The sequence below is a fragment of the Elephantulus edwardii genome, unplaced genomic scaffold (genome assembly GCF_000299155.1).
Source record: "Elephantulus edwardii isolate Elephantulus edwardi_28Jun2011 unplaced genomic scaffold, EleEdw1.0 scaffold00296, whole genome shotgun sequence".
Taxonomy (NCBI): domain Eukaryota; kingdom Metazoa; phylum Chordata; class Mammalia; order Macroscelidea; family Macroscelididae; genus Elephantulus; species Elephantulus edwardii.
In genome coordinates, this window is record NW_006400046.1 from 2253258 (window position 1) to 2275461 (window position 22204).

General features: G+C 58.4%; 1 protein-coding gene across 3 annotated transcripts in view; it reads right to left on the reverse strand.

Moving 5' to 3' along the window:
* The window catches only part of NFIX (nuclear factor I/X (CCAAT-binding transcription factor)), an 81256-nt gene that overhangs the window by 13479 nt on the left and 45573 nt on the right, over window positions 1-22204 (reverse strand). For all 3 annotated transcript variants that reach the window (XM_006900788.1, XM_006900787.1, XM_006900786.1), the window contains 5 exons: window positions 6424-6486; window positions 6072-6146; window positions 5573-5693; window positions 4533-4669; window positions 2008-2130 (listed from right to left, as the gene is read on the reverse strand). In XM_006900788.1, coding sequence (XP_006900850.1) covers window positions 2008-2130; window positions 4533-4669; window positions 5573-5693; window positions 6072-6146; window positions 6424-6486 — 519 coding nt within the window. The remainder of the gene's footprint in view (window positions 1-2007; window positions 2131-4532; window positions 4670-5572; window positions 5694-6071; window positions 6147-6423; window positions 6487-22204) is intronic.

A 22204-nucleotide genomic window follows, 5' to 3' on the forward strand; every position in this document is an offset into this window, starting at 1 on the left:
CTGTCACACAGTAGGATGACACACACACACACACGACTTGGACCCCTGCACACTAACACAGCTGTCACACAGTAGGATGACACACACACACACACACACTCTTGGACCCTTGCACTCTAGCACAGCTGTCACACGCTAGGTTGACACACACGCGACTTGGATGCTGGCACACTAGCACAGCCGTCGCACACTAGGTCGACCCACACATGACTTGGACCCTGGCACACCAGCACAGCCGTCACACAGTAGGTCGACACCCCTGCACCCTAGCACAGCCATTGCACACTAGGTGGACACACACACGACTTGGACCCTGGCACACTAGCACAGCCATCACACACTAGGTCGACACACACACACTTGGACCCCTGCACCCTAGCACAGCCGTCACACACTAGGTCGACACCCCTGCACCCTAGCACAGCCATTGCACACTAGGTCGACACACACACGACTTGGACCCTGGCACACTAGCACAGCCATCACACACTAGGTCGACACACACACACACTTGGACCCCTGCACCCTAGCACAGCCGTCACACACTAGGTCGACACCCCTGCACCCTAGCACAGCCATCGCACACTAGGTTGACACACACACGACTTGGACCCTGGCACACTAGCACAGCTGTCACACACTAGGTCGACACACACACACTTGGACCCCTGCACCCTAGCACAGCCGTCACACACTAGGTACACACACACACACACACACACACTTGGACCCCTGCACACTAGCACAGCTGTCGCACACTAGGACGACACACACACGTGACTTGGACCCCTGCACACTAACACAGCTGTCACACAGTAGGACCACACACACACACTTGGACCCCTGCACACTAGCACAGCCGTCACACACTAGGTCAACACACACACACACACACACACACACACACACACACTTGGACCCCTGCACCCTAGCACAGCCATCGCACACTAGGTCGACACACACACGACTTGGACCCTGGCACACTAGGAACACACATGTGCGCGCGCACACAACTTCTACCCCTGCACAGGCCCCAGCTTTCTCCCGTTGCCGTGAGCCCCTCGCTCCCCGTCTGTTTCCAATCAGCTTACTCTTGCTCTCGGTTTCATTAGGGGCTGAGGAAACTTGGCTTCTCTCTGGAGTTCATAAAAGCTGCAGGGCCGGCGGGCCTGCGCCCTCCCGCTGCCTGCCCGCCCGGGCCCCGCCTCCCCTGTGCTTCGACCGCCCTCCCAGCACCGTTGGCCTCTGGGCTCCCGGCCAAGAGGCCTCCAGGAGGAAGCCAGGAGTAAACCTGCTGTTCCCAGTGTCCCCGAGAATGGCGCAGGAGAGTGTGAAGTGGCCCAGGGGTGGATCCCGGGGTTAGGACCTCGCTCTGCCAGATGGGTGCTGAGGGCCTGCAGAAGGGACTGAGGGAGCAGTGGGGGTCCATGACGCAGCTCTCCCAACTTCCTGCTTCACTCCACCCCTTCAGGAAGACCTAGATCTGAGGGGAGCAACTGTGTGAAGCTCCTTTCCTCAACTCTTTTTTTTTTCTAAGAGGAAGCACCCAGAAGCACCCAGCTTTTCCAGAGACAGTTAGGGAAAGGTGGCCCAGAGAAGGGAGCAGAGCAGGAGCCCAGGCTCCGGAGCAAGTGCCCCTTTTGATGTGCACCCACCTGCCAACCAGGCCCGGGGAGCCCTGCGCATGTCCCTGTGCTACACAGTCCGTGTATACTCACAAGGCGGCAAGCAGGCACACATACGTGTACACCCACGTACACATGAACGCACGCAGACACGGGGAAGCAGGTGTGAGAACGCTTAGTACAAGGCGAGGAGGCCCCGGGGGCGGGCCTGGCTCACAGAGGAGATGCTGCCAGAGGAGGGCCAGTGTCCACGCCCACCCGCCACTGCCCTGCGTGGCCCCCTCGCAAATCCTGGGGCTTCACTGTGGAGCTGCTCCTCCGAGTGGCTCCCTTCCGTGCTCCGCGGCCTCCCCACTGCCCCCCTAGCGGCCCCATGTCTCACCTGGTCTGACTCCAGCAAGCACAGGCAGTGGGTGGTGGGTGAAAGCCATGCGCGGGGAGCTGCTCTGGGAGGAGAGGGCACTGCAGAAGTCCAGCTTTCCTGACTTCTTTAGAGAAGCCGGGCCTGGGGGGGAGGAATCAGCAACACAGGGCAGGTTTAGGCGGGCCAGACAGGAGCTGGGGAAGGGGAAGCCAGCAGTGTGCTCCTCTCTCACCGGCCCTCCCGAGCGCCCTCCCCACCTGCCCTGTCCCTGACGTTCCTGGGTGACAGTGGGGTGGCGTGCACCGAGCAGGGGCCCATGCTGACCTCTGACAAGCAGATGCCAAGATCAGCAGGGCTACGGAATGCAGGGGAGGCAGGAGAAGAGGGAGGAGGGAAGCCTGGGGTCTGTTCCCTGGTGCCCTGGGCTCCCTGCTCTGCCCTCAGCTTCCTCAGGAGTCATGACACTGGCCTCAAGCACAGAGTATACCCGCCTCATGGCAGACAGAACGGGGTGAGGATGGAGGGCCTGTGCCCTCAGGCTGCTCGGGGCTGGGCAGCGGACGCCAAGCTACGCCTGAAGGGCTTTCTTGGTCAAGAGGCTCCAGGCTAGTTCATTGCAGGATGATCAGCTGAGGGCTTTGTGCTGCTCCTGGTGCCAGATGTAGGGTGCACCGGGAGATGCATGGTTAGGGGCAAACACAGCACCTGAACTCTGCCTCTAAGAGTCTGATGTCACCAGGCCTGGTCATGGTATGCCTCGCGGGCAGGGAGGAGCCGCAGCACAGCACTCCCCTGGGCAAGCAGACCCTTCCAGTTCAGGGACTCCCTGCTGGTCAGGCTGAGCTGGGCGGTCAGGTGGGGACCGGGTGACTCTAGAGCAACTGTCCATCTCTAAGGGACTCACCGAGAATCTCTTCCGGTAGGGGACTGGGGGAGTGCAGACCAGAGAAAGAAAGCCCATTTTAACCGCACGGGGAAGCGGAGAGGAGGGAGAGCTCTCCACCGCCAGCAGAGGTGTTATCTGGCGGCAGCTGTGTGCCACCTGATAGCTGGCATAGTAGGGAGGGGGCGCTCCCCACCAGCTGTGCACAGCTGTCCCCACTGCCGCACCGTGCCTCCCCAGCTGTTGCCAGTCCTGCAGCTGGGCTGCTTAATTGGCGATTTGTCGGCTGCACAGGGAAATAACACAGGGGGAGGGGAGGGAGTACCAGAGGAAAAGAGGGGACAGTGAAGGGAGCTGGGGGGGGGCGGTGGCAAGCGGACACTGCAGGGCGTGACAAGGCTGGAAGGAACAGAAATGGCAGAGGAGACAGCAGCCAGCCAAGAAGGAGCGAGCACAGGCTCGGGAGAGGAGGGCTCCTGAGGAACTAGGTCGGGAAGAGGAGGGCCTCGCATGCCCAGGAGTCAGCTGCAGACGTGCACTTTGGGACCACTCTGGTGCGATTTCTTCCAGAAGGCTTCACTGATGGAAGCCTGGCTGGGGACTGGGCAGCCCTTGAGCCTTCAGGGCCTCCTCAGCCTCCTCCTGCTCTGGGCAGGGCTCCCTCGGGATGCATGTGCGCTGTGGCTGGCCCAAGTTCCAGCCCTCCCAGAGGGGACCCTCGGAGGGTACACCCAAAGTTTCGCGGGGTGAAGACTCTTCTGCTGATCTCAGGCCCCAAACCAGGACTGAGCGCCCTCCCTTTCACGGGGCAAGAGCCCAGTGCCTGCCTTCAGGGGGCAGCAAACGCCATCCTTCCCTTCTGACTTGCTTCGCCCCCAGCTCTGGCCTGCTGCCCATCCATCTCCCCTTTGCCACCAAGGACACATCAGGATGACACGAGACAGAGCCACGTCACGTCAGACTCGCACCCACCTGCGTCGGGGAACCCAGCCCCTGGTCCATGGGTCTCATCAGCCGGCTCAGAGTGAACACACCCTATGCATGCTGCCAGACCGGGGCTGGACTCCCAGCCCCTGAGACAGTGTCACAGAGACACACACCTGTACGTGTACGTGCACAGGTGGGCACCCCCTCTATTCTGCCTCTATTCCCGGGCCGACCCACTAAAGACTGGAAGTTAGGGCGAGGGGGGCTGGCAGAAGGGGGTGGTTAACGTGGACTTCTGCAGCTGTTCCTCTCAGAACCTTCTCTCTCCCTGGTCTGGAGAAGCCGCTGCTCATTCTCCAGTACAGATGGGACCAAGCAGTCCCATGGGATCCGGGGCTCTTTAGACCAGCATTCTTGACCCAGGACAGTTCTGTTGCTGGAATGTCTGGGCAACATTCGGTACTAACTGGAGACATGTTTGACTGTCGTTTCAGAGGTGGAGGTGCTACCGGTATCTTAAAGCCCACGGATCCTGCACAAATCTCTGTGCGGTTCAGGAATGTTCCATCCCCACGTGTCTACAGCACTCAGGTTGAGGAATGGTTCTGAATCATGACGACCACAAAGCCGGGGCCACCTCTCTAGAAGAGCGGTCCGAACAGGAGCCCCAACGCTCTCAGCGGGGTGACAGAGGGGAAGCCTGTAAGAAGAGGGGGGCCTCTCAGGTCCATACCTGCATCCACATCGTTGGGCCACCCGCTGGACTGGCTACTGCCAGCTGCTGGGGAGCGGCCTGTTCCGGGGTAGAACACATCGTCAACCGGACTCTCCATCTCACTGTCATCAATGGACTTGGGGCGCTTCGTGGTGCTAGAAGGGAAAGAGATGGACCAGATGGGACCAGGCTTCAGGCAGAGGACCTGCTGCTAAGACAGCATCAACCTGCATGCATAGTCTACAGACAGCTGCTTCCTGGAGGTGGACTTTCCAAAGCTCAGTCTGTGACTGAACTGAGCTGCTCAAATCAGTGAAGTCGAGTAAAACCCTTAGCGGCTTCCTCTCCCTCACCGCTGTATCCCATCGGCTCAAGGGCCAGGCCAGGGCCAGGCAAGTGCTCACATGAGACACAGTGTCAAGGGATGACACTGAAGCCATCAAGGTAAACAAGGTTTTAATAGTTTCAGATGAATGTCCAAGATGTCACAACAATTAAAATAGCTGAAGTTTCAATAAAGGTGAGATCTGACTGTGCTGGGCCTGGCTCTCCCTGCCCATGGCTTCTGTCCAGATTTCTCTCAGTGTCACCTGTCCCCCCAATACCACGGCTTCGGGTCCCCCAGTCAGTTTTTAGATAATCTCCCAACTAGCCCCCAGTCCTGTCCACACCCACCCACCCCCTGCCTAAGGATGACGTCTAAACATCTAATTCTGGCTTCTAAAGTCCTCTGTGAGGCAGCCCCACAGGACTGCTCTCTCCCTGAAGTGCCCACCACACGTCTCTATCAGCCCCTCGCAGGTCCTGGTTCAAGCATCATCTCCCTGAGAGAAGAAGCCCTTTGGGGTCCCTTCAGGGTAGAAGCCTGTCTTGTGTGAATCTGTGTCCCAGGCCGAGAGCCAACACGAGGTCAACAGTGAACTCAGCAGTGGCCGAGCATAGGAGACAGTGAGTGGGGCTCGGAACCAGTGCCCTCAGTGAGGGTCACGTTCAGAGGCATCCAAGCTGGACCCGGGATGGTCTAGGGCAGCGGCGGGAGGGGCCAGGGCTGAGCTCACCTGGTGGAAGGAGGAGAGGTGATGGACCGCCGCCCCAGGGTCACCTGGTTGATGTTGTAGTAGCTGGGGCTCTCCAGGTCTGCCAGCGAGAAGTTGGGCCCTGATGCAGTAGCAACAGGGGCTGGGGGAAGAATCAGCGAGAGGGTGGTGAGACTGGGAGGTGCCGCTTGTCTGGTTGCCACAAGGAACTTTCTGGAAGCCTTGCTGGCAGGCAGGGTGCCCCCACCTCCTCCTGACTGGGGGTCCATGAGTAGGAGACCTTTGGTTTTCTCTCACAGCAGTGGGAGCTGGACACTCAAGTCTCTGATCGAGCCCGCTTCCTCCACTCAGTATCGCTATATATCGGCATGAGCAGAGTGTCCCCAGAAAACCCGTCTATCTCCAAACCACTAAAAGACCCATGATTGGAAAGAGGTCTGTGTCCTACTCTCTCCCCAACCCCTCCCTGCTGAGCTCTGCCACAGCCTGGGCCTGGTCCAGAAGGAAGAAACTCACTTACTCTGTGACACTCTCACCAGCTCGGTCACGTTCCAGACTCCAGAAGTCACAAAACAGTCCTGGAAACTTAAGTGCCCTAAAGGAGAGGAGGAGGGCATGAATCACAACAAGGCCCAGGCAGGAGGGGGGTGCTGCCCGTGTGCTCCCCCAGACCTATCCCTGCCTCTCAAGCTCCTTGTCCTGCCCTGCCTGGCCCGTGCCCAATCTTTGGGTCTGCAACTAAAGAGCGGGCATATTGCAGGTGAGTCCCCTCCCCTGGGGAACAAACCTGAAGGTGGCAGAGAGGACGGAAGGGGCAGGATAAAGGAGGTCGGGCCAGTTAGGAGGCGGGGCAGGGAGGGGTTGTCACTAACCGTTGGGCAAGGGTTTGATGTCCGCATCTCCTTGCTGGTTTGAACTATCTGATTGTCCGGATTCTGCAGGAAATACAAAGAGAAGAGCAGATCAAGACCAAATCTCAGGCAAAACCCAGCCCAAGCCAGGGGCGCTGCCCACCAAGGCTGGCTTAACACCTTCACCTCACTCACTCCTCAGCCCCTCAGAGTCCACCTGGGGAGAGAGACCAGAACGAGGAGGGGGAGAAAGCGGCATGCCGCCGGCACAGGTGTGCCCACCTGGCTCCACCGACACCTGGCCGGGACTGTTCTCTGCCGTAGGCCGCTTACGCACTACAGGACTCACAGCGGCCTCCCTGGCCTCCACCCACTCGATGCCAGTAGCACTCCCAGTCGTGACAATGACCAAGGTCTCCAGACATGGCCCAGCGTTCCCCACGAGAACAAAGTCATCCACGACTGAGCAGCCCTGGCCTGGTCAGGGCGAGGGGACACGCAGAAGCAGCCAGCTTCCAGGCGGGCACCTGTCTCTGTCCACAGCTGGGAAGGACCCCAGGGTCCCCGAGTCTCACAGGCTCTGGCTCCCAGGGTAGCAGCCCCCTCCCCCAGTTAATTAACTCCATCTCGGTCGACCCCCCCCCCCTTTACCTCTGTGCTCACAGGCAGTGCCTGGCAACCCAGAGGGGGAGGCCTGCCCCTGACGCCATCGCCCGTTCTGTGCCAGCCTGTCTGGGTTGTCTCATGCCCCGGTGCCACAGCTGCTCAGAGGGAGCCCCGAGACAAGGGCCCATTGTGTGGTGGGAGCACACAGAGGACTGGGGGCAGGGTGGAGTGTGCGTGTGAATATTTTGCTGAGCTTGGGAAAGCCCCCCACCCCCACCCCCCATGGCCTCAAAGCTTTGTGTGCCAGGGGCACAACGGGGACCTCCCGAATGTCTGCCTGGGTACGACAGCTGGCGAGAGGTTGGCAGAGAGGGGGGCCGGGGCAGGTTGTGGGGCAGGCGTTTGTTGAATAATCCTCTGCTCACAGGGGGACAACATGAGGGTGGCATCTGAGGGGTGCCCTGGTGTGGCCTGGGGCTTCTGGTTTTGCTCACCAACCACCTGCTGGCCCAGGCCACTGGGGAGCAAGCAGCCCTGGAGAGACGGGAGCCCAGGAGATGGGGCCCGGGAAAGGCCCTGCCTGGGGGCGGCGGGCGGCGCCAGCCAGGTTCTTGGTTGCCTGTGACTTGTGAGCAAAGACAGGTTGTGCCCAGAATGGTTTCAAATCCTCCGCCTGTATCCTTCACCTCGTTTGATTGTGGCTGAGTTCTTCAAACAATCCATCTTATAACAGATTTTAAAAAGCAGAGGTTTCTGCGGGAAATGTCCGCAGGATCCCTTGTTCCCTGCAGGCCGGGCACTGCCAGTCCATCTCCTCGAGGGGTGGTTTGAGGCCAGCGGAGAGGCCCTGTCTACGTGGGAGGGTGCCCACAAGCCGGGCTCCACGCTTCCTTAAAGCAACCTGGCCACGCCACAACCGTGGTGCCGTGTCCTCCTGTCACCAGGGTCCATTCCTGGCTACGACCTAGGTCAGCTTCGCGCCCCGGCCGGTCCAGCAGTGAGCAGCTGTGGTCAAAGGCGGCAGTGACTCCCCTGCGGCCTCTGCGAACCTGGGCTCCGTGGCTGCTGCCGCCTCTCGGTGTCCAGCCTCAGTGACCACCCCCGGGTATGTGTCAGGGCCGGGTGTGCAGAACTGGGGTCCCTGCTACCGACTCCACTGTCCTGGCACCCACTCAGCACCCCCCCCCCCAGGCCCTTCAGGCTGGAGTTGAGGGGTGAGAGGGAAGAGGAGAGGCCGTGGCGCCGTGGTCAGCGGCCGGAGCCCCACGCCGGGCGGAGTGCGCAGGCGCACACGAGGGACCGAGGGGAGACGGGCCAGCCGCACGGGGGCTCCGGGAAGACGGCTGACGGCACATCAGCTTGAACCAGGGAACTGCCCCGAAATATGACGGTGCGATTATTACGAGCCGTGCCGTGTGAGGGGCGAGCTGCAGCCAGCTCCCGGGCGGTGCCGCCGCCTCCGAGCCCGGCCGCGCTGCTGGCAGCCATCTTAAGGCTTGGCAGCCATCTTACGGCGGGCGGCCCGGCCAGGCCCACAGCGCCGCCACGGCCACCGCCACCCGCGTGCCGGGCTCGGCCGGGACAAAAGGCGGGCAGGCCGGGCCTCCGAGGCTCAGGGACCCGGGCCGGCTGCTGCGGGGAGGCTGGGCCCGACGCCCCACTGTCTGGTTGGGAGACACAGACACACAGAGACACACAGACACAGACACACAGAGACACACACAGACACAGAGACACAAAGACACACAGACACACAGAAGCACACACACACAGACACACAGAGACACACAGAGACACACACAGACACAGAGACACAAAGACACACAGACACACAGAGACACACACACAGAGACACACACAGACACAGAGACACAAAGACACACAGACAACACAGAAACACACACACACAGACACACAGAGACACAGACACACAGAGACAGACACAGACACACAGAGACACACAGACACACAGAGACACAGACACACAGAGACAGAGACACAGACACACGGAGACACACAGACACAGACACACAGAGACACACAGACACAGACACACAGACACACAGACACACAGAGACTCTCTCTCTCTCTCTCTCTCTCTCTCTCTCTCCCGAGGCAGAAGGCTCTGGAGGGCCCACGGTCAGTGACCGGCAGCTGCAGGCTGCTGAAGCCCCCACGGGCTGGTCCCAGGCCCAGCAAAGCGGGGAGTGGCACCCCGGGCACACGTGGCGGCAGACACCCCCCCCAGGGACAGACAGAGGTGGGAGACAGCCTCGGGCAGGCTGGGGTCGGGGTGGGGGGCTGGCAGACACGCAGGCCGCTGGCTGGAGAGGGGCCTCTGCGGGGCCTGCTGTGGAGAGACCCACTCTCGGGGCGCTGGCCCCACCCCTGCTCCCAGGCTTGGTGGGAGACGGCCAGTCCCTGGGCCTCGACTCCCTTCCACACCAGGGCTTCCAGGAGGAGGCGGTGGCCCGGGATCCCCCGGCTGGTGGCAGGAAGGAGGTGCTGCTCCTTTGTTCAGCCCTCCTCAGGCCCCGTCCCAGGGCTGCCCAGCTTTTATCTGGCAGAACGGGGCTTATCAGAGCCACCAGCTGAACAAACACACAAATCCACGGTTAGTGAGAGAACACGCTCGGCCTGAACTCTTTATCTCCTGTTCACAGGCCCCGCACGCTGCCCACTGCCAATGGCACGGGAGGGAACCTGACTGCCCGACAGCTGGGGCGCTCACGCGCCTTCCAAGTGCAGGTGCAGGGCCTCCTCTGCGACTCCACCGTGTCTCTGTCTCCAGTGCTCTGATCCTGCCACCCCTTCCCGCCCCCCCTCAAGCCTCTGAAGTCTCCACCAGGTAAACGTGCGTGGAGGAAAGCCCCCCCCCACGAGGGAGCCCCCACAGGAGGCCACGAACCCACTGGTGGCCTGCAGGCAAGTCACGCAACAGGGACAGTGCTGGCTGGCACAAGGCCGGCAGGGGCCACACTATACAGGTCAGGCCTGGGTCCCCCGTGGGCCTGCAATCCCCTGGAAGCTTCTCCCGCCTTGACCTCTTCTCTGGCCTGTTCACCAGAGTAACGGAACCTAATCGAGTTCACACACCCAGTTCCGAGCCTGATCTCTCCAAAGACAAAGGCTCCCACCCGTTCTTGGAGAGAGGAGAGGGTCCAGGGCCATGGCTACCGCACCCTCAGATCCAAGACGACTGAAGGGCTTCTCCCATCCTCTGGCGCAAAAAGACTCGAGGCACCTCCACGCATGAGGGCCCCTCCACTTGGCCCTGTCAAAAGCAGCTGCCTGAAACCCAGCCACTGTGTCCATTCTGACGTCCTGTCCAGGCAGGTTTTGGGGTCGCTGCCTTGGGGCCCGTGGAGAGGGTTTCAGAGACCACAGCTTATTCTCAAAGCTGCCAGGGCTCAGGGAGGTGCGTCACTCACAAGCTCACGGTTCTGCCATCTTTCCTTGGGGCCCTGGCTACTCAAATAATCCATGCATCCGAGGCACAGGCCCCTCCCCTGCCAGTTGTGCTGTGGGGCCCTGGAAGCTGTAGAAGTTTCTAGAGAGGAAGACGGTAATGGAACAGGCGACAAATCTGGATTCCGTCTCAGTGAGGGCTCCCAGAGTAAGACTCTGCAACGTGGTTTAGTTCCTGTCGGCTAATCCTGATTCATCTGGGGTAACCTGTCATTCCCCCATGCCGAGTGGGAGTGTCAGGGAGCTCGGAGCCAGGCAGGGCTGGCCCTGGCCTCCCCTTAACCCAGGTTCCTCCCCAGCCCCCAAGACAGGCACCAACCTCCAAACCCTGTCATGCCAGCCCAAGCTCGTACTCAGATCTCTGCATGTCGCTCAGATGCTCAATCCTGGCCTCGTGGGCTCTCTCCTCCCCTCTCAATCCAGCCCTGAGTACATCGGGGGTGTGGGGGTGTGGGAGGGTGCTGTGTGTGTTTCCAAAAGGGCTTTGCCTTTTACAGCTGAGCCCTGGATGGAGAGGCTGCAATGGCCCAGACAAGCCCAGTACCACGCAGAAACCCTGGCTGAGGGCATATTTTAATGTATGCATTTTCCCAGCCACAGACGTGGAGATATTTATGCTCCCACTAGGTGAAGGGGAAATTCCTGCTACGCCGTCGCCCACACTCTGCCTCAGGGCTCCGCATCCCTCAGTATCTCTGTCTGTCCAGCTGCCCATGGCCTCTCAGGAATGACACACACAGCCGCTTGCACATCTGATGTGCCCAGACACACGCGCGTCTGGAGATGCTACCAGCAACACCCTCTGCTCTTACACGGGTCGATCTCGAAGGCACATCAGGAACCCGGCCCCACCACCTGTAATACATTCAACAGGAAGCACCCTGCCAGGGAGAAAACCTTGGACTCATGCCACCCACAACCCCCACATCACCCAAAACACTTTTAAGTTTGCAAAGCAGGTGGGGAGTGCTCTGGGCTGGGAGGTGTCTGGGTACCGCCATCAGCCTGTCTTTTGAAAGGCTGAGGCCGTTCAGGGCACCTCCCATGCCCTCTGCGTGCCCCTCCTCCCCGATTCCGGAGCGTCCCGGGCACGGGAAACTCAATCTCAAGGGGGAGCAGAGGCCTGGCCTGCAGCAATCAGGACTGGAGAATGTAACTATTGTACCTCCTGAAACCCAAGTCTGAGAATCTGAGACACCCTAAGGAGGAGTGAGGCGGACGGACAGGGTGGGGTGGGGTGACGAGGCTGAGGCTGGTCACGGCGGGGTTCTCCCCATCTCGCCAAGGGAGGCTAGGGGGACCCAGGAAGTCCTTGAGAAGAGAGGGCAGCCAGAGGGCACAGGAGGGCAGGGCTCGGGGTTCAGCTTCCAGATCTTCTCTCCTTCACTCTAGCCCCCTTTCAGTCATCCCCGGTCCTACACACGCTGGCCTGCACACACATGGACACACACACCTGGGTTTTCGGTGCCCATGGTCTCCGAGGTGACCCGGAAGCACAGCCTGAAAGCCACAGATAGGGGCAGGGATGGAGGTGGGCAGGGATGGAGGTGGCCATGGGAGCACCAAAGGGACCAGGTGGGTCTCCTCATTCCTCTCTGCACAAATCCAAAGAGATTCGAGCCTTGACTTGGGTCACCTGCGGGGAAGGACGATGGACAGAACACGGTCACGGGGCCAAAAGATGGGGTACCACAGCACACTCTGGTCTAGTCCAGCCTCTGTCCCCTGGGGGGACAGGCTCAAGGAAGGCACTCTTCATCAATGTCTTCGTGGGGTCCTCCACTCTACCTGGGCCTCGACCCTTAGAAAAGCACTCTCAGGGAACTCTGGTGGCCTAGTGGCAAAGGAGCTGCAACTACAATCCCAGAGGCGCACGGTTCGAATCCACCAGATGCTCTGCCGGGGAAGGAGGGACAATCTCCTCCTGTACCAGTCAGACCTGATTTGACGGTACACTCACACAAAAATAATAAAATAAAATAAAAGCACTCTCTTCTCCTGGTGCACAGCTGTCTGGGACCAAGGGCCTGGCAGTGAGGTGGCGGGAACCGAGGAAGTCCGTCTGTCTGCTCAGGTAGCCCTCAGGAGACCAGAGAGGAGACTCCTCCCACATATGAAAGGGTCCCCAAGCCAGAGGATTTCACCTTCATATGGAGAAACGCAAACCAACCCAACCCACGGCTACTGGGTCTGACTACTGGGACTGTCCACCAAGCTTCCAAAGCTGTAAATCTTTATTTACAGAGGAAGAGAATGCCAGTCTTTCTCCTACAGAGGGGATGGTGTGGTCAAACCTTTCAGTTAGCAGCCCATTGTGTTGTCACTACCCCACCAGCTCTCTGTCATGAGAAAGGTTTTCTTAACAGGTTTGTCCTGGAGAGGGTGAAGCCGGAATGCTCCTTGGAGTCAAGGATTCTGAAGCTTCATCTGACATAACTTGGGCATGTTGCAAGGAGGGACTGGTCCTTGGAGAGGGACATCATGTTTGGGAGAATGGAGGGACAGCGCAGGAGAGGAAGACCCTCGATGAGATGGATCGATTCTGTGAGTAGAGTGGTAGGAATGAGTGTGTTTGAGATGGCGAGGTTGGCACAGGATAGAGCGGCATTTAGGGCTCTTATACATGGGATCGCTATGAGTCGCAAGGGACTCGATGGCACATAACAACAAATACATGTCCTCTGAGAAAACAAGAGTCAGGAGAACTGCTCTTCTGTCCCCAGAAGGCAGCCCGTGGTCCCACCTGCTCCTGTCAAGAGAATCTGCTTTAGCCTGCTCCAGGAGGCCCCAGTCCAAGAAAACCCCTGCAGACGGAGCCTCAGCCCTGAACACACAGCGCCTGGAACAGGGTCAGGGAGGCACCAACCTCCTCTCCAAGGATAACAGCCAGTGACCAGCAAAGGAGTCAAGACTGGAAGAAGAAACCAGAAGAAGACAAGAGCCCAAGTGCAGAGCACCCAGTGGAGAGACAGACAGACAGAAGGAAGCAGGCCTGGGAGCTGGTCAGCACTTCTCCATGCCCAGCCCAGCGCAGGGGGGAGGGTGGCAGGCTGCCCAGCAGCAGTTTGTAAACGAGACCTCTGCCCCAGCAGCGCTTGGAGACGGAGACGGGAGCAGGACAGCTCTGAGCACCAGCTGCCTCCTCCAAAGGCCATGAACAAGCAGGCTTCCTGGCCTGATCTCTCCCTGCAAGTGGCCCTGTGACGACCCCTCAGGCATAAATACTCAAGGTCGGGTTGTCGAGTGAAGGGGCAAAGCCAGGCTGGGGGTGCCACTCCTCCGGAGGTTCCCGAGGTACCCGAGTGCCAGAACCTGCAGGATTCCCTCCAGAGAGGTCCCGGAGGCCCTGCGGCCAGCCGCGTGAGGACGCCACTGCTGAAGGCGGGCAGACGAGGGACCTGTGGCTGAGGGGGGACAGGCGCTAAGCCCACCTTTACCTTGAGCCCGCCTTGGCCCATGTGTCTCTCTCTCACCTGAGAGACTCTGTCCTGGGCTGGGCTGGGCTGGGCTGGGCTGGCCACAGCACAGACGGGGCAGAGAGGACATGGCACACGGAGCAGGGCCAGTGGAGAGAGTATAACACTGAAAAGAGTTCCCATGCACGATCCAGCCACCTGCCGCCCGCCGAGTGCCCCGGGCCAGTTAGAAACTGCTTCCTGTCTGCGACACAGGGTAACACCTGCCCCTCGGGGTGGCAGGGTGAGAGGAAGACGAGGAAGCATGAGGAGGAAGCATGAGAGGTGCTTTGCTGGGGGCCTGGCTCACAGACAGCGCTCCACCTGGACTGTGATTCCCATCTCCACTTGCTGAAATCTGACCCCTCCTTCCAGCCGCAGGCTCAGCCTCTGCTCCTTCCCCTGGAGCTTTATCCTTTGTTACGCCATACACTGCGGCCTAGAGGGGAGCTTCTAGCGCCAGAGGACCTTCCCTGGGGCCTGATTCTGCACACAGTGGGAGAAGAGGCTTCTTCTCTGCAAATGACACGCAGAATGTGACATCTGAGCCCACCCTGCACCCCGGGAACAGGAGCCGGCCTCGACCGCCTTCCACAGGGCAGGTCACCACACTGAGGTGGCAGCGGAAGGCTCCTCTCTCTGGATTCTGGAGGACACTGGGCCCAAGGCCTTTACCAGCCCATCTCCCCCTCAGCCAGGGACTGTTCCTTCCCAGCCAAGGGGGCACAGAGAGCTGAGGGCATGAGAGGCCGTGACCACAGGCACCTCTCCTGGCAGCACCGACCATGCCACGACTCGGCCGACAGTCAGAGAAAGCACTTCCAGGGGAGCCTAGGGACAGGAGTCAACAGACTTTGAGGCACAAGAAAGTGGCTTCCAATCTCTGAAGTTGTTCCTTACGCTTCAACAGGTAGAGACTCAGAACAGAGTGTGCCCTCTCAGGGACGCTGCAGGGTCGGGGAGCCCACTTCTGGCCGGGGAACCTCAGAGCCACTCCTCTCACCCCACCCAGCTTTCTCTATTTCCAGCTCTGCCCTTTCTGGGCCCTCTGAGCTGCCCATGCCAGGCCTGTCCAGACAACTGCCCTTACCCCCAGCTGCTCATGGGACTATTAATAGCCACCCCATCCCCCAATATACTTGCCCTTGGTCTAATAATTCGTAAAGGAACAGTGTCCTCAGGATGCTAATGCCAAGCTGGGATGAGAAGGTGGTGGCTCTGAAGGCCACTCCTGGGGCATTGCCTTGGGACCAGCAGGAGGAGTTTAGGGGGAAGAGGAGAGGAGGCAGTAAACTGCGGAGCAGAATGACAGACAAAGCAAAAATTCAGAGGCCGAGAAAGCAAGGATGGATGGGTCAAGGCAAAGGAGTTCAGAGAAAGCAGCCAGTGCCAGCCAGAATATGGGAGGGAGATGGCTCGGAGAGGCAGGGCAGCGTGGGGCAGAGCAGAGAAAGAAGAGAGTCAAGAAGGCAAGAACGTCTTTAAGGGGGGGAAAGGCAAGGAAAACACTTCTCCTGAAATACCTAGGAGTGGCTTCATGGCTTCATCCAGCTGCCAGCACTGTCTTACAGGGTCTGACTCAGCAGGGTGAGAAATAGGGGAGACCCCCCCCCCCAGGACCAAGAACCTCAATTCCTCCTCTCTCTCATCTCATTTCAGAGGGTGCAGAGAGAAAAAGGAGGAGGGGCAACTGACCAAGAACAGGGACAGACCTCGGCCCTGGGCAGGGGAGAGGTTTTCCCATTTAGGAGTAGAAAGTGACAGGACCAAGGGAACAGAAGGGCCCTCACTCTTCTTTGCTTCCACAAACAAACAAAGCAAACAAACAAACTCTCATTCAGAACAGACTTACAGTTGACTTTCACTTGCGTTTTTGAGGCTGTACATTGCACAGGAGGAGTGTGGCTATCTGTAAACCGCCAGAGAAGCTTGGCCTCTGGGCTGGCAGCACGACTCCCGAGGACGAGGCGTCCATAGGTTCCTCGTTCTCCTTGAGCACCCCACCTCCATCTGACCTTCCGGGGTCTTGCACCCACTTGCCTCTCACTGCACTTTTCCCCCGTGCGAATCTGTCCAGGAAGCCTAGGAGTAGGGGAAAGGGCTCCAGCAGGACTCATCTTCCTCACCTTGACCCTTCCGGGAAGTGGGAGCTGGTTTGAGGCCACCTGTCTCTGCTCCTCGAGTTGGCCAACTGCATCTTTAGGACAGGGCTGGTAACCACGCTGGTGACCCCAAAGGAAGTTCTCCCACTGGGGACTCGCTTTGTGGTGGGGAAGAGGAGTCCTGCTCATCAAAGAGTAGCGTGATGCAAACACACGCCATGATCGGGGTCTGAACGGCGCTCTTGTTCCGCCTGGAGGCTGGAACTGGGCACCCTTCCTTCCAAATCTCACTCACACTGGGAGCTTCTGGCTGGGCCAGAGCTGGGGGGGGCGGGGGAGAGAGGGAGAGAGAGTGAGACACAGAGAGAGAGAGAGAGAGGCAGACAGAGAGAGAGACAGAGACAGAGAGAGAGAGAGACAGAGAGACAGACAGAGAGAGAAAGAGACAGAGAGAGAGACAGAGACAGAGAGAGAGAGAGAGAGAGACAGAGAGACAGACAGAGAGAGAGAGAGAGACAGACAGAGAGAGAGAGAGAGACAGACAGAGAGAGAGATAGAGACAGAGACAGAGACAGAGAGAGAGAGAGAGACACACTCCATCTCCAGACAGCACGGGAACCCACCCCCAGGCCAGGGGGAATCTGGCCAAGATCCTCCCGAAACACTGCCGCCAGCTGAGGCCACCCAAGGGACAGGAGCACCCGATAGCTGGCACTTCCGGCCTCCAGAGAAAGGCCTTTTCTGTAGGCTCAGCCCTCAACGCTCACACCCAATGAATCGACCTCGAAACCACAGTACGGTTTAATCCGTCCACAAAGTCAAGCGGCCTGGGAGCAGCTGTGCCTCAGGACTGTGTACACACTGGACTCCACGCCTAAGGCCAGACTGGCGGAAGGCTAGGGCCTATCTACTGGCAGAAGATGAGGGCATATCTTCTCAGATATGCCCTGCTCCTTTCCTCCTGCAAACCCAAAGACATGGGGATTTGGATTTTTAAACTTTACAGGTCCCACTGGAGTCCTGAGAACCCCAGGTGGTCTAGGTACCCACCTAAGGTGCTGGTTAGAATTCCAGACTCGCCTCTTTTCTCTCCCCTGTGTTCAGAGAACACAAGGAAGTGAGAGGGAGTCTGCAGAAAAAGTAAGATAGGTCGTAGCACAGCATTGATCGGGCAGGGGGAGTAGTTTTGGGGGGGCCTGGTAAAGATACCATCCTCGGTGAAGTAGAAGGTCAAAAGAACACTGGAAGACCCTCAACAAGATGGATCAACAAGGTGGCTGCAACAATGACCTTGGGCACAGCGGAGACTGCAGGCATGGGTGGCAGAGAATCAGGCAAGGTTTTGTCCTGATGTCACTTGGACACTATGAGTCGAAGGCATTGACAATAGGTTTGGTTCTTCCAGAAGGCTAGACCACGCACAACCGTACACAGGTTGGCAAGCGAACACTGAGCAACAGTCCAGGGGCAAAGAAAGCAGAATTTCAGGTAGGTGGGCACCAAATTTCCACCTGAGACGTCCTGAAGGACGCGGAAGGGGCTTGCAGGCGGCCGGTTCCAGCCCACACCCGGCCAAGTGGCTGTTGCACTTCCAGATGCCGTAGCTAGGTGGCACAGTGAGTTAACAGGAGAACCTGTGGGCAGGCTGGTCTCAGGACTCCAGGGCACGGTTCTCTCTCTTCCCACATTTCCAAAGCCCAAGCTGGGAGCAAGAAGGAGAAGGACCTGGTCAATCAAGCCTGGGCACTAGGACCCCAGGCTGCACGCGAAGGAGGAGCTGACTGAGGAAGCAGTTCCAGCGGTGGCTGCCAAGCACGTCCCCTGACTGGAGAGCTGAGCCTCGCCGTTCCCATTGATTGGGAACAGCTTGTGGTGAAGGGGCTGGAGGAAGGGGCCAGGGGAATGGGCCAGAGAGATGGAGGAGGTGGGAGGCCAGGCCCACCAGGTGCCCGGCTAGGCAGGAGTGGGGAAAAGAGGTACCCCACTGGCCTTACGAGTCTCCTCTCCCACGGCAGGGTCAGCTTCGACTGGGGAAGCTTGGCCATGTAGCCCCCAAACTGCTCCCAACATACCCACAGCACCACCACCTTCCAGCAGTACAGAATGGCCTCTGCATGTGATAAATACTTGAAAAGGTATTTATCTGCCCTTGCTCCTGCCTCAAAAAAAAAGTGGAAAATGGGGAGTAAAAGTCAGAGATCAGGAATCAGAGACACGGAGAGGAATGGAGAAAAGTCAGAAAGGGGGGGGAACTCGGTGCAGTGGCGGCAGCGGCTGGCTGGGCGGGCGCACCCTCCGGCGGGCATGGAGAAAGGCCCCTTTGTTTAGCGGGAGGTTACCCGAGGTGAGCCTGGTTCCCCCCTCCACCCCCTGACCCTGGGTGCTGCAGATCGCCTCGCACAGGGCCTAGCCTGGCACTCTTCATAGCCCCCAAGTTCTCCCGAAGGGCTGTGGGAGAGCTGCTCCTCAGCCTCTGCCTTGCCCAGCCCACCCGCGGTCATCGTGGCGGGGGCCCATGGGCGACTCAGAAGCCCCACACGCCAGCTCGTGGGTAGTTTTGAAGTCCTGGTCCCAAAACACTTGGGACCAGGGCTAGAACTGGATTGCAGGAGGGTTCTGTATACAGTAGGCACTCTACGAAGGAATGAGCAAGGACGAGGTGCCAGGGAGGGCAGCACGTGCTGGGAGATGGTGTCCCAAGAGATGCAGGTGGCTGCTACCAGCTGAGTTAGGAATTGTCCCAGTGCCCGCAGCACTGGATAAGAGTGGTCCCAACAAGGCTATCTGTGTGTAAGGGCTGGGATGTGGGGATCCCTGAGATGAGAGGAAGGGCCTGAACCCACCTCTTCTGCTCCCCAAGGAGGGGCAGAAATGTCATCCAAAGGGGCTCCTTTGTCATCAGTAGAGGGAACACAGACGTCCATGCAGGCTCACCCACCAGAGCCTATGAAACATAAACCACAGAGAGATGGGCAGGGGCCACAGGGGGAGAAATCTAAAGGCAGACCCTTTGCTCTCCACAGGGCCACAGGCGCCTTAAAGCCCAAAGGTCAAATCCTTCCATTTTCCAGCACAAGTTTTCATTCTGGTCAAGGAGGATCTTTCTTCTAACCAGCAGCGCCCCTGGTCCCCTCGTCCGCCATCATGGGGCCAGCAGCACTAACACAGAAAACCTGGACAGAGGAGGACTGGCCCGGTCTCATCTGTTCCTGGTAGTCACTCGGGCCCTCAGGAAGTCACCCCAAAGGCTGCCCATGGCAGAAGCAGAAAGAGGAAGAAGAGCAGGAGTGTCCCTGACCTCTCCAGCCTGACTTGGGGGAGGGTTCAGCTGCCTGCCGGGAGCAGCAGCATCTGGACCCTCGGGGGTGGGGTGGGGGGGAGCCTGAACCGTCCCATCCTGAAATGTCTGCGAGAAGCTGCAGCTCTGATACACAATGTCCTGCCAAAGTCCAGTCCTTTAATTCAATTAAGACAGGGACAGAACTTCCCAGATTTTTCTGCATGTTCGAGTGTCTGTGGAAATACTGAAGTGCATGAATCACAGGAGCTGTGTACTCACGTGTGTGTAGTGAATGTAGGTAGGTATGTACGGGAGTCCTAATGCTGGGCAGAGAGGTCTGCAAGGGGACAGGGCAGAGTGACCTCCAAACCCAAAACCACTGTCATCAAGTCAGTCCCAACTTAGACGGCGACCCTTCATCAGGTTTCCAAGGCTGTAAATCATTACAGGAGGACACCGTCCACCTCTGTCCTGCAGAGCAACTGGTGAAGTCAAACTGCTTCTTCCCATTAGATACGCACTCTGCGTTAGCCAATCTGTGCAAGAGAGCCCCACGTCTACAGAGGATGACTTCTGCGGAGGAAGGGCAAGCAAACTCTGAACCATTCTTTCTGCCTCCATCAATTGTGACCACCATACCGCAAACGTCTCCAGCTGTCCCCTGGGGGTGCAGGACTGGGGTAAGAAGCACTAGTCCAAGAGCATGAGATGAAAATCATGGCTCCCACATTGCAACGGGGACCTATGTCCCTTTCTCTTTTCACGTTTGGAATGAAATCTCTGCATGCTTGGCTTTCAAAGTGTTTCGAGACCTAGCTCTTTTCCCCTCAAAACCCCTCCTCTCACTTTATTACCGTCTGGTCTGAGAAGTCTGTAGCCAGCACCTGCCCAGCCCAGTCATGGTTTTAGAAAGCAGGTGCTTGGCAAGGTTTAAAGTCATAAGCCTAAAGTGTGGTCGTGGGTTCTTTTTATCAGGAGGAGAAAGAGGTCCACAGCAGAGGTGAGGATGTGCCTGAGACAGATCCCAGAAAGGTGTCCTACACAGCTCCTGAAGGCCAAGGGAGGCCCTTGCACAGACCTCCTGCCATCTGACCACCTGTCCTACTTGGATGCCAAAGCCACCTTTTTCCAGAGAAGCAGGAATTGGGTGGTCCCAAGGCTCAGCTTAGACAAATTCTCCTCCTTCCCAGGGTGACTTGGAGCTATCTTGCCAAGGTCCCCATTCCAGCAGGCCCAAGAAGTCCTCTCCTTAGTCCCCCAGGGGTCCTGAACAGCCCCCTCTGGGAGCAGAGCCAAAAAAAGACGGAGAAAGATGTTAACAAGCAGAAAAAAGGAGAAAGGAGAAAAGGTAGCGTGGACTGGGGCCTAGGCGGGGAGAATGCTCTGCCTTGATCAGGGAAGCTGGAGGGGGAAGCCCTACCCAGCTGCACCTCAATGCTGCCACCTTCTCTGCTTCCTCTGAACCGGCCTGAACAGCTGCATGCGCACACAGAGGTCTCTGGTTCCCCTTGGTGGCTTGTCATTGACAGTTTCTGGACACTTTCATCCTGACCACAGGACCTTGAGACAGTGTGCTATTATTTCCTCACAGCCTGCTTGGCCCGGGGAGGGCAGAACCAGGGAAGGGCCCAGGGCTCTAGGGAGCTGAGCCTGGGGGTGTGGTGACAGGAGCTGGGCTGGGGTGGGGAGTGAAAGCGAGTCCCCAGCTCAGCACACAGCTAATGGGAGGCTGGCAGCGGCAAATTGTTGTTTACTTTTAATTAAGTAAACAATGTCGGCTTTCCGACTCCTCCCCCGACATCCCAGCCAGTAATTTGGGGGATGACAATGGCGTTGTTTCCTTCCTCCTGCCTTCTTCACTCTCTCAAGCACTCCTGCTCTCACAGCCACTGGGTCTTGCCTGTGGCTTGTTGAGGCTCCACCCCTCGGGGCAGGAAGGCCCAGGGTGGACAGGCTGCAAGGGTCCTGCCAGCCATAGGGTCCACCTCCCACAGGGTCCCAGCTCCCAAGCCACTGTCAGGTGTACCCTTGGGTGACTCGGTTCTCCTTCCCTTGAGAACCTCCAGCTTAAGCTGTGGGTCAATGCTCCCTTCCCACCACCATGTCTTCAAAGCCAAAACCCAAGTAGATGGTGACCCAGTCCCTGAACGATGTCGCAGTGGTGAGATCAAAGTCCCAGGTTAGGAAGAATTTTCCCCAGGAATCTGATAAGTCACCCTCAAAGGTGGAACCTTTTGTTCCATTTGGGGAGGGCAAGGACAGGCTTGAAGCTGGTTGGATGCACAGGACTGGAGTCCAGAGAGCCAGCTGGCTGCAGGTGATACCCACTCCCCTCAGGAACAAGGCTGGCTGCACCAGCTTAAAGCTCAATATTTTCGTTTGACTCTGGGATTCTGGTTATGCAAGGAAGGCCTGGTGAGGACCAAGAAGAAGAAAAGAGCTAAGCCAGCATCCCAACTGATGAGTCCCCTCCTCTCCTGGGATGTGGGGTCTCCTGAGTGGAAGGCCACTCTGAAGAGATAGAAATGTAAAGGATGAATCTCAGAACACCAGAAAGTGCACACATGAGACTGATAAGAAAGCAAAGTCCTTCTGACACCCTTTCTCAGGAAGCCTTTCAACGCCACCTTCTTCAAGCTCATCTCCCCATAGCCCTCAGCACACAGTGGCGTTCCATAAAAGCTACAAAGGGAACAAGAAGGAGAGGAAGAAAATCCCTCCATCCCTTCTCCTGACTTCGCCCCTCCATCAGGGGCCAGAGCCAAGTGGATTCCTTGTCCCCCCTCCAACCCCTCTCCCCCTCCAGGGCACACAGAGCCAGAAAGAGACTCCCCAAGGACCATGACTCTGTGGTGTGTGTGTGTGTGTGTGTGTGTGTGTGTGTGTGTGTG